The sequence below is a fragment of the Zychaea mexicana genome (assembly GCF_025766255.1).
Source record: "Zychaea mexicana strain RSA 1403 chromosome Unknown BDB00scaffold_1, whole genome shotgun sequence".
In the NCBI taxonomy this organism is placed as follows: Eukaryota; Fungi; Mucoromycota; class Mucoromycetes; order Mucorales; family Lichtheimiaceae; genus Zychaea; species Zychaea mexicana.
Window position 1 is genome coordinate 1,005,100 of NW_026516664.1, and position 11,537 is coordinate 1,016,636.

The window sequence follows — 11,537 nt, forward strand, 5'->3', positions numbered from 1 at the left end:
GACACGGTCGAGTAACGTAACTAGCAGGTATGGATTCAGTCTAATGGATGTTTATCTCGCGCTTTTCTAACTTTAGTAATAATGCTAACAGCGACGGACCCTCACGATTTGTATTCGAATCAGAAGTTGATGACCGGAACATTAACACGGGGCAAATGCAAGATTGTATGACTGTTCAAGACGAACACAACTGGTAAGTTCTATAACAGCCGAGAATAAGCAATTTGACTGCCAATCACAGCATCCAGAATCACAAAATCGGGGGTTGTCGTTATCGGGTTTGACGTTAACGGGGGTTGACTGTAAATCAATGATATAACACAATCATAGTCTCACGAACCCCACTCACCCACTCACTCATACGCATTCTCAAGTCAAGTCAAATCTGAAGTTTTCATTTTGTGCTTCTCTGTGTATTGTCGCCAAAGGGACATGTGAAATGATTTAAATTTCACGGTATGACAGCCGCTCGTCAAAGTGCATCCTAAAGAGCTGTTGACGCTCTTCAGGCGTGATCCGCTGGCCAGGCGTTCTTGGGCCCATTGGAATGCTTGGGTGCCTTCGCTGCGAACTTGCTGAGGTTGATAGGCTATATAAAAGATGTTCTTTTCTTTTTAAGTATTCCATTTATCTGCATGCTATGCACAGCTAAGGTATTTTACTTCTATGAGGACCGAAGTCATTTTCACTGTTGTTAAAAAAAAGCTCATTTTCGCTTAGATGGCCCAATTTGGAAACAATAACAAGCTGTACAGCAACCCATAAACTCATATATCGCGGTCAGGCTGTATATTGGGCACTACAATTGGTCTTGATGTGGCGACGAAAAGGTGCAATTGGTACATCAGTAATCCTTAATAGATCGAATAGAATAGTATTCAGTACGCTTGATGTATACTATGAGACGCACATCCTCTTTAATAACAACATTTCCAACTTTTTCTTTTGTTCATGCTTCCGATTCTAATAGCAATCGTTACGTGCATCATCTTACATCGAGACCAGCAGACATGCACCCATTGATGGAAATGGAAGGCGGCCAGAAACGATCCTACGATAAATCTTATGTTCTTTTTTAAACCACTGTGGCATTGCATCAATAAACGAGAAACTACTACGTAAAAGAAGACACAATCTGAGTGACATACACATTTTGTGTTACTTGTAAGTGGCACATATCATGCAAGATTTTAACGTTGTAGTAGTGACTACGATAAACGGCCCGCTTCACCCTCGCTTTTCACAATCAAACTTCTCATACAGTAACCTTTTTTCTTCTTCCTTGCAGATTAACCGGGTGTGGTGGAGCTCAGACCAGCGATATGAATATATGTCTATAGGTCTTCCTCCGGCTACTCTCCCTTAAAAACTACTGCTATACATATATTTTAGGGCACACATGAAAAAGAAACATCCTGAAGATAAGGGCATGTTGGTTGCAGATCTGTGTTTATGTTTCAAAGTTAAAGAGGAGAGTCAAACGTACATACAGTTTTAAACATAGTCAATGTTGAAAAGTGATCCGCCAACGGCATGCGATTTTACTTTCTTTATTTCGCAGCTGGTACCTATGTATATCCAAGGTAATTCATGTTTTAGTACAGCAACATCCAAAGCAACACACCCCCTGGACGCCCTTTGTATGATACATACTATGCTATACCTTCCTTTCTTCCGCTCCTGCAGCCCATTTGTTATGCACTAAATATGCGCAGCAGAAGAAAAAAAAAGTAGATTGGATCTTTTCTCAATTTGACGGAGAAAAACCAGAGGGGTCTCCCTCCTGCTGCTGTTGTCTGCGATGCAGTAGTAGTAACATCGAATATTTTTTGTCACGTACTTTTACTTCAGATACAAAATACAGATCATAATTCAACTGAGACTTGCGAAAGAGTCATGCCGCTCGTTTGTTTGTAGGCTATATGTTTACAGAAGCATCTTCAGTTCTCTATTTTCACTAGAAATCCGGCGTTGTTTATTCTTACTATCACCCGAGTTAGTAAAATAGGAAAATATCGACCTGCACCGGTAGCTGTAAGACCTTGGCGTCGCTGAGTTATTTCTATTCGTCACTGATAATAAATCATATTTGGTATGGTTGCATTAGGCTGATCTTCTAGAAATGCAGCAGTAGTATAGCGCGGCCCATTTTGAAATACCTTCTTCGAAACTAAGTTGCTGTTATTTGTTTGCATAATGACGGAGATTACTGTTGAAAATGACATGGAGATACAAAAAAAATGACCAAGGTAGCGATTTTACGAGTGATTTATATTATTGTTTAAATGGAAAGCAGTATTATCTGTAGTGTCATGTGCATGGAAAGAGGCGGCTGTCTTTTGCTGTAGTAACGTAGTGTGCATTGTCAATAAAGTTAGCGGAGAATCATAAAACTTGTAACCAACCGCTTAAAGCCAATGATTTTCCAGCCAACCAGCCAGAGCGTTGTATGTAGTAGAAGAATATAGTGACAGAAAGATGCAGTAATGTTGTGTTGAACCTGCGCTTTGGATGGACAAACATGATCAGCGTTTGCTTTACATTCTTTTCTCCTGGTTTGAAGCCTGCTGCTGTTTGCTGCATTATAGACTGTACATAAAATGCACAGAATAAATTGGTATGATTACATTACATGATTGATTATATCATAATGCTAATGATGGGTTGTTTCTTTGCTGGAATTCCATCTTCGTTGTGTACACAAAGATGCAGGCATAGCATGATATTCGGTGCGCATATAGAAGAAATGGTAAAAGTATGCACTACTTCTTATTGACTAGAAATACAACCAATAACTTTTGTTATTGCCGTCAAAATCAACACCACGCTATTACAGTGGATCAGTTCACTACTGATGTATAGATGTTAAATTACCTAGTATCACATTTTCCTACTGATATCTTTTTCGCAAATTACATATACAGAAAATATTTTTTTAAAGGAAATTCATAAACGTGGAGGAAAGAGAAGAGCGAGAGAAACAGAGGGAAGGCGCTCGGTGGCAGATGCAGCAGCAACAGCGAGCGGTTCTAGGTACATAATGTTATGTGGTATTGTGCAGTGCATTAGATCCCCAAACATGCATGTTGTAAATCATCTAATGGTATTATACGGTGCGCCTCAAACAGTGCTTGATAACTAGTCGGCGTAGTTGACGAACGAACAAACCAAAAAGAACGCCAACCATCACTATCCATGCTTTCATTGACTATTTACCAAATGCATACTTTATGGCGTGACCTTCCGAGATATTACTTTCTGTGGTTGGCTGGTGTCAACAAAGAGGCTCACCAAAGTAGATCTTAACGTTGCTGCACTAAGAGATAGTGAGGGTCCGATAAGTACTATTTATACAACCCGTAGGAAACCCGCATATACGCTGCACTAATGCATTGACGGGATACCGTACAAAGTTCATCAATGATAATACTTTGTCAGGGCAGCATCAGTTACTATATAGCCTATCAAAGGAAGCATCCACGCACAGCAGCAGCTGCTGCAAAAAAAATATAAAAATACGCGAGATTTTGAGGATTCCAGCAGTAAATCATCACAACCATTCAAGCTTATTCTTCGTGTTCCTATACACACTACTATTATTACTTCGAGCAAAGATGCAATTTCGCTATATCACTTTGACCATCGCCACCGTTATGGCTCTTGTCTCCATTACCGAGGCTCGGCCAGTTGCTGTGCCTGAACCTGCTGTAGCAGTGGACGACCTACAAGCGGCACATGCTCAAATTGCCCAAAGAAGACACTGGAAGTTCGATGACGAAAACGAGCGCGACGAAAACGAGCGCGACGAAAACGAGCGTGACGAAAACGAGCGTGACGAAAACGAGCGTGACGAAAACGAGCGTGACGAAAACGAGCGCGACGAAAACGAGCGCGACGAAAACGAGCGCGATGAGGAGTAGAGAAACACTTCAGCCTCCCAGCCTTCCACATCAATTAAACCACCATTCATCCCCCCATACAAATTCATCTCTTCCATTTGTAAAAGTCTGTCTCTTTCTTGCTCCTGTGCATATATTTATACTATATACCGTTTTTCTTTCTCCATTTCATAATCATCATTTGGAAAACATTAAAAACAACTGAAGTTTGTTAAACTTTTTATTTTCCTGTGTAACTATATCTTAGTTCACAGCTCATCGCTACAGCAAAGTAATGAGGTTATTTGACTATATAATACATTGTACATACATACAACCAGAAGAGAGATGAAGACGTTCACTATTAGTTGAGACGTTCGATAATGACAGGCCCATCCACCATCGTCGCTCTTGGATCACTTTTCTTCACCATGACTGGTGGCTTTGGATCCACACGGATTTTCTTAGGACCAATCAACATGAAATCCACATTCCAGTAGACACGTTCACTTTGCAGCCAGCTTGCACCGAGTATGATCTCTGATCGTATGTGCTGATACACAAACATTGGGCACTGGCCCCGGTAATCACCAATCCTCATCGGCACTACAACAGTTTCCGCAACAACGACCGGTTGAACACTGCCCAAGAGTCTGAAGCGAGCCGGCGGGTTCAGTTTGTTTGGCTTTAATCCTGCGCGTCGTACAACGTCCTCCCTGATAAAGGACACACTCGCGTTGTTGGCGACAAAAGCTTCAGACACAACCTTGCTATTAACTACAACCTCATAGTGTGGTACCCGTTGCCACTGCACCCATTCTTCCGTGTCCTGATCGGTATCTTGAGCACTGCTCACGCTGGTGGCAGCAGTAGTAGTTGCATGGTGATTACGGTTATTTTGTTGTAGTACAACTGACCCTTGTTGTAGAGTTTCTTTCAAGTGTTCGTCCTTGTCATTTTGGTCTACAATCAATGCCTTCAGCAATTGCGACCGTTTCTCATCTCCCAACACATATTGAAGCAAATTTTCTTCCAGCTGAAAGCATTTGTCAATAAGCTGTTCTTCACGTCGTCGCGCTGCTTGCAGTTCATCAAGTAGTCGTCCATTCTGTCGAATCGTTTCCAATAGTGCTTGCTGCAGTTTGTCATCCGATGAGCCTAATTGCGCGCTGCTCATTGTTTGGTGTGCGGCTCACTTTGTGTCAGAAATTATACGAGATTGGTAAGAAAGATTATAGCAGTAGGGCATAGAGAAAGAAAGGCAGGAGCTATATACGCTTAAACCTGGGGTTATTTGGAGAAAGAGCAAGAGCATAGTATAGGGGTAGGAGATGTTGTTCGGTCACATGACGCTGTTTTAGTGAAACCATCACTACATTGTTGTCTAGTAGATTACAACAATACAACCGGTATGAACCAAGGGTATAAGTACGTACAATAAAACTGTTATCGTGATAAGACAATATTATAGCCCGGTTTCATATTTACTCTATAGACCGTTGTTGTTTTCAACTTTTGACACGCATAATCATATGCACCCGGGTGGATTTTCGAGCAATGACTGACGCCCAACCATTTCAAAACCTTGGTTCGCGAAAACCGATCTACTATTGCATTGAATCCTGCCTCGGTAATGTTATCATTGCTGCCAACATCCAACGATTCCAACTGCCTACCCATGTATTGAGCAATGGCACTGAGCACTTGGTCCGTGACACCCTTCATTCCCAACAAATGTAAGCTTTTCAGCTGTCGTCCATGATTGTTGCCGTTCTTGTTGCTGTTATGCTGCTGCTGGATAATAAGTCGACATAGACTTTGTTGCGTAACGTTCTCACAATGACTGATTTCAAGCTCTTTCAAATTCTTCAGTTCAGCAAGCTCTTCCACTATTGGATCCGTGACGCCAGTAAGATAGCTAAAGTTGACTTCCTCTAAAGATGGCGCGTTTCGTATAAATGTGCACAAATCGTGGGGTTGGAAATGAATAGGCTGTTGTTGTTGATCGTGATTGCTATCACCGATCGATGCTGCAGCTTCATACATAAAACAGTTGAGCCGGATGCACAAGTACCGTAGGTGTGGACAGCCTCTCATGGCCAGAGCAGAGAATGTTGCGTCGCCCAAGGTATAGCAAGCTTCAATGTGGATCGCTTCTAGAGTTTTGCCATGTTTGAGGAACAGTGGTACAAGATGTGTATCACTGAGTCCAAGTAGCTGACTCAATACCAAAACACGGATACTACCGTTATCCTTTTGCAGTGCTGCTGCCGTCACAGCCGATTTAGCAGGTGGCGGTGGTGACGATGATAATGTTGATATGTTTCGGATGTATGCTGGCGCTGTATGATCACCACCAAATTGAACTTGTTGTAACTGTGGGCAAGATGTAGCCAGAAACTCGAGTATATGTCCACAATCACGACCAACAATGGATGCATTGAGATCCACTCGTTTTAGACATGGAAACAGACGCAATGTGTTTTCAAGTAAAGGATAAGACATGATCGCGTCCAGACTCAGGTCTTGGATGGGTGTCGTTGTTGGTATATTTTCGTCAATTACATCGTCTGGCGATAGTGTTTCGAATCCTTCGGTGGAATGGGAATATCGCAAGTCCTTGAGTGCGGTGCAATGTTGCAGTACTGTATAGAGCACACATTGGGACCCGCCGGAATAGACATGAAGTGACTGTAAGCTACGACCTGTGGTTTTAAAAAGTTCCACCAATCGATCATTGATCTCCGGATAACAGGCAATACGTACTAGTACGATTACACATGTATATTGTACTTTAGTAAAACCGGCACAGTATCATAGTTATGTTCTGCGAAAAAACAATAGAGCTATATCATACTTGTTTCTATACAATAGCAGTTGTGCTGCACCAAGAACAATATGGCTTGCTCTTGTTCACTTCTCGAGCGGCCGAGAATATGTACTACGCGCACATGCTTTCCGTCAAAGTAACGCTCATATTGTACGAGATCTCGGGCAATGTTGAGTCTTAAATCTGAGAGATCGCGCCATAAACCTGGCCAGGAAAGCAAAAACGATCGCCATGTTTTAGACACGCGTGTACACCGTGTTAAATACCGTAAGCTGCTGACTTTACTAAAAATAGAATCGAGCACATGGTACGGAAGGCAAGTTATAAAATCAATGGAGGGGTTTTTGTCAGAAATGGAGCGATGCGAGGGTGTTAACAATAAGCTCATGTTTTGTATTTGAATGTTGTTTATATAGTGGAGAACGTTTGTGTACGTGTGGGTGTTATTGGGACGAAAGGAGGCTTGAGAAGAAAATGGTTGGGTTGCACCCAGTTGTTATTATATCCAGATTGTCATGCCGATTATATGGTACCTTGATTCACGCACAAACTCAGACCGAGCCTATCTATTACAGGTTCCATAAAGTACTGACGTATGCTGATAAAATAAAGTCGAATTATTTGTAGTAAAATCGTAACTTTGATTTAGATGTCGTCTGTTTTTAACTGCAAAATTAAGAATGTAGAGTAAAACTGTCTAACGAAGACCATTTTAGATAGTATTTCATTGATGATTTACTATAAATAAAGGAAAAGAAATGGATTTCACTTACCTTATAATCTTACTATCAATTTCTCTTACCTTTTGTATATACAATTTGGTAATCATCACTACATACTATATATGAGTTCCATAAGCTCTTTATTCTAATATGACACTTCTCTAAGCATCTTATATGTGAATGAGAAACGAACCCAATGAAATCTGCTAGTTTTACATTGTTATAATATATGCTTCTCGATCCTCGTAGTCAAGGTCTCTTGTTGAAATAATCGTTGGCAATTTTGTGTACATGTTCGTGCTGCGCAGAGATGGGTAAAGCAGTATGAGGAGAATCCGGATTCAATTTTTGATACCAAGAAACTGGACTGTAAACTCATTCTTAAGGAGGAGCATAAACTGACTATTATCAAGTGTGTTGCTTCTAATCCTTCTGCTGCAACCGTGGATATAAATGTGCATTTAATACATGAGCTTAGATCTAGTGACCTCAAAGTCTCTCGTAGCGCATTTCATAGCTTTATGAGAACAGAATGTAATTTCTACTTGAAAAATGCACAGCTTCAGCCTGTTGAAGAAAATAGCCCAGAAACGATTAATATACGCTATGACCGTGTTCGAGAATGTGATCAAATAAATAGGGATTTTTTAACTAACTGCGGATGAATTGCCAGTCCAAAAACAAAATATGAAATGTACAAGAGGTTGGTCAAAGGTTGGTACTCCAGCTATTTAAGAACGCCAACAACAAGAGCAAAAACTACCACAGTGTTGGGCACCATCTCTGCTTCAGGATTTACCTTAGGTAAATGTTATAATACCCCTTCCTAAAAAAGAGAAAGGCTGGGCAAGAATCTCAAACTCTAAGCACTGGAACTGTTTCAAGTCACTAGACTAGCTTTCTGAAGGAAACATTAGATGAAATGGGTAGATACTAACATATGAAAGGTCATTCTTTAATAATGAATAACGCATCGATACACACTTCCGCTTAAAACAAGATATATTGATATCGCGGATATCGATGTGTATATTTTCCTTTTCATTCTCCTGAGGTCAACACGATAGAGCAGTTTTAGTCTATTGCAAAGAGCAAGATTAAGCGCCAAAGATTCTTACAACAAGTATCTACTAGGTATAATCATCATTTTATATAAGCAATGTTATGATCCATTGATTAGTTACATTTACCATTTCCAAAAAATAAAGGCTTTAATGATATTAGGTCAGAACAAAAAGCGAAAGAAGATACAACAACAGATGTAATACATGGAGGAGAAGAAAAGGGAAAAAAGAAACAGGGAATTACTGATATATACTACATCAAATCAAAAAATTGCATTGTTACTTATTACTACACAGTATACTTTACAGAATCTTCTGCTGGTAACGACGCATTTTCCAGCATGCTGTGGTTAGCATCACCATTGTGGTGGCTGCCGTAGACATTGCCATAATCGGGCATGGGATGCGCCTTTTGATACTCTTCGACTTGTTTCTTTGCCTTTTCAACATCGATGAAACAGACGAGCACAAAGGCTATGAAAAATAGTGCGAGTACAAATGGCCATCCTTTCCACAGACTAGATGTGTGTTCGGTGATGGCACCAATGACGACCGGTCCGATCCATCTATCAAGATCAAATTAATATAAAGCAACGTGTTGTATAGACAGATAAGATAACGTAGTATGAAGAAGAAGGAAGCACTTACGAAGAAGCCTTGTTAACGACGCCAAACAAACCAAAAAACAGGTTTTCTTTTCCTTTGGGCACGAGTTCTGCCAGCATGGTCTGTTGCCAGGCCCAAATAGGTGCAGTGAACAAGCCTGTCCAAACGTAAAACACCCACAGCTCCCATGTATTCTAAACAGTGTTTGATCCAACATTAACCTATTTCACACACTCTATAGCGTACTTCTAGCGACAGGTATCGACATGCATACCTTGATGCCAAAGTTATCCAGACCGATACCAAAGCAACCCCAAACCGAGACCAGGCCAGACAAGAACAAGATGATCAACAAGTTGGTCTTTGTACGAACACCAAAGGTCTTTGAGACCCAAAGGAAGCCGAGACAGCCGATGATGGAAGTGATGGCAGAAGCCAAGTTCATGATGGTGATTTGTTGAGCGGAAAACTGGGTGATTTCGCCCTGCAATATAGCAATCATCTGATTTGTCGTGCTGACTGCATCGGAAAACATAAAGTAGGAGAAAATGTACAAGAACAGATATTTGAGTTTGCGGATTTCTCTGTAGTTCGAAAGGTTGGAACTGCTTGTTAGTATTCAGCCACATCGCACCACCATTTCATCATCTCGTAACAGCAAGCAGATATCATGCAGCAGCAGCAGCAGCAGCAGCATCATCCACGTGCTCCACCACTTTTTAGAAATAGACCTTCTTACTTGAGTGCAGTAAAAATAGACTTCCAGCCAATCGTTATATGGTTGGCGCTGTCAGGAAGCGGAGGACCAGATCGACCGCGAGGTTGGAACATAAAGTAAGGCAACGCATTAAGTGCCCAGTAGCCGCCACAGACAACGGTGCCGATAAAGTTGTACAAAGGATCGTTGCCCAAAACATCGCCATTGGTCCACGGATAAAACGATGCCCCCGACAGCACACCTTATTTCATTTATGTGTGCCGTGCGTTCACATGACAGATCAGCTTTCTTCCTTTTTTTCTTGCTCACCATGCTCTTTATAACACTTTACCTGTCATGATCAAAAAGCCAATGTTGGAGAATGTGGTTGACCATGCCGAGATATGGTTTCGCCATTTCTCGCTGACTTTCAGCATTTGTTCCTGAGTCAACTTTGGGTCGGTGATGGCGTGACGGACAGCCGGCAAATTGTCACTGTTAAAGCCCAGTGCATAATTATAGATTACCAACATGCATAGTTGTGCGTTATAAGTAAAACACGGTATGTAAATATAACTCTTTCTTGGTCATTTGTTTGTTGTCCACATTATTGTCATCATAGTAAATACCTAAGTACAGGAAACGCAGCTGCATAAAATACCAGCGACGTGCCGTAAGAGATCAGCGCCACGATATTAATAGCCATCATGCCACCCCACCCTGAGCCGTCATCGTTGACCAGGACAATCGGCAAGATTTGCGAGGCACAACCAATCACTGTGGCCAGCAGTAGAATGTACCGATTCCACCGTCCATAGTCGGCCAAGCTGCCAAACGTCGTGAACAGCAAGAACTGGATCGAGAACGAGATTGCCTGGACATACAGCATCATTGACGACACTGGCACGGACGAGCCGCCGATCCACGATACGTTGCAAGGAGCCATCGTGTTTTGCAGATCACATCCGCGTACGTCTGGTGTTTCTGGGTTGAACCCGCCGCGATATGCCAGGTATTGCAGGATGTTGGGTATGTAACTGAACATGGTGTACCCGTTGTCCTAGAGGATGCAGGGAGTGACGACTTGTGAGTTTCTTCTCTCACCTCTGTATGATTTTGACAATGATGATCACCCCAGACACATACACCGTTGTAATAGAGATAGTATGACCATAGCTCTTTGCGAGTGGCAGGTGGCTGCTTTAACTTGCTGTCGTCGTGTTCCTCCCCGTCGTCCTCAACAGTAAACGGATCAGCGAAAAATCGATCGCGTAAGGACATCTATTCTCTGCAGCGAGTGTTAGTGGGTAGTAGAGCGTGTATAAGGTTGGAGTGGGGTTACTTGAAGAAAAAGAAGTAAAAAATAAAAAGGGGAGGAAGAGTTAGTTATAAATATCCCCGTGCGTGCAGTATGTGCGCAGTGTCTCTAAGCTTATGTGTGGGTGCGCGTGTGATGTGTGTTGTGTGTTGTGTGTTCGAGAGGCTGAGGCTGCTTATGCTGCTGTGAAATTAAAGATGGACAACAACCCTAATTTGTGCCAATATACCTAATCCGGTCTTACTGGCTCTGACGATGCTGCTACTGCTGCTGCTGCTGCTGCTGTTGTCCTAAATGAACCAAGACCTCCTTCTTACATAACGGGACCCTGATCTTTGACTCAGGGCTCACACACATACAAAGCTGGCAACTGTTGCTGGTTTGTATATGGTATGGCAAAAAGGTTCAAAGTACAAAACTTT

The 11,537-nt window shown here is 41.9% G+C and overlaps 4 protein-coding genes across 4 annotated transcripts; 1 reads left to right on the top strand and 3 right to left on the bottom strand.

Moving 5' to 3' along the window:
• Nucleotides 1-3,614: 3,614 nt before the first annotated feature.
• On the top strand, nt 3,615-3,920 carry BDB00DRAFT_783192 (uncharacterized protein; the record flags this gene model as incomplete). The annotated part of the gene is made up of 1 exon (XM_053120359.1): nt 3,615-3,920. One exon carries the CDS (start codon nt 3,615-3,617, stop codon nt 3,918-3,920), a length of 306 nt encoding a protein of 101 aa, XP_052985986.1.
• A 205-nt stretch (nt 3,921-4,125) lies between these two features.
• On the bottom strand, nt 4,126-5,202 carry BDB00DRAFT_795301 (uncharacterized protein). The gene has a single exon (XM_053121380.1). The coding sequence runs from the start codon at nt 5,053-5,055 to the stop codon at nt 4,243-4,245; it is 813 nt and encodes a 270-aa protein (XP_052985987.1). The 5' UTR covers nt 5,056-5,202; the 3' UTR covers nt 4,126-4,242.
• Nucleotides 5,203-7,294, bottom strand: BDB00DRAFT_795303 (uncharacterized protein). Its single transcript, XM_053121381.1, has 2 exons — nt 6,736-7,294; nt 5,203-6,643 (listed from the first exon to the last, which is right to left on the bottom strand). Exons 1-2 carry the CDS (start codon nt 7,094-7,096, stop codon nt 5,325-5,327), a joined length of 1,680 nt encoding a protein of 559 aa, XP_052985988.1. The 5' UTR covers nt 7,097-7,294; the 3' UTR covers nt 5,203-5,324.
• A 1,168-nt stretch (nt 7,295-8,462) lies between these two features.
• Nucleotides 8,463-11,215, bottom strand: BDB00DRAFT_795313 (autophagy-related protein 22-like protein). The gene is made up of 7 exons (XM_053121382.1): nt 10,944-11,215; nt 10,427-10,857; nt 10,150-10,292; nt 9,840-10,059; nt 9,375-9,684; nt 9,143-9,294; nt 8,463-9,060 (listed from the first exon to the last, which is right to left on the bottom strand). The coding sequence occupies exons 1-7, from the start codon at nt 11,076-11,078 to the stop codon at nt 8,784-8,786; spliced, it is 1,668 nt and encodes a 555-aa protein (XP_052985989.1). The 5' UTR covers nt 11,079-11,215; the 3' UTR covers nt 8,463-8,783.
• Nucleotides 11,216-11,537: the final 322 nt, after the last annotated feature.

What these genes read in the sequence shown, in the direction of transcription:
- BDB00DRAFT_795301 (XM_053121380.1), bottom strand. Translation starts at nt 5,055, where the DNA reads ATGAGCAGCGCGCAATTAGGCTCATCGGATGACAAACTGCAGCAAGCA.
- BDB00DRAFT_795303 (XM_053121381.1), bottom strand. Translation starts at nt 7,096, where the DNA reads ATGAGCTTATTGTTAACACCCTCGCATCGCTCCATTTCTGACAAAAAC. An exon ending in CTGCTATTGTATAGAAACAA is followed by an intron (nt 6,644 to 6,735) that starts GTATGATATAGC and finishes TAATCGTACTAG; the next exon opens with TACGTATTGCCTGTTATCCG.
- BDB00DRAFT_795313 (XM_053121382.1), bottom strand. Translation starts at nt 11,078, where the DNA reads ATGTCCTTACGCGATCGATTTTTCGCTGATCCGTTTACTGTTGAGGAC. An exon ending in ACTATCTCTATTACAACGGT is followed by an intron (nt 10,858 to 10,943) that starts GTATGTGTCTGG and finishes TGCATCCTCTAG; the next exon opens with GACAACGGGTACACCATGTT. An exon ending in GCTGCGTTTCCTGTACTTAG is followed by an intron (nt 10,293 to 10,426) that starts GTATTTACTATG and finishes GGGCTTTAACAG; the next exon opens with TGACAATTTGCCGGCTGTCC.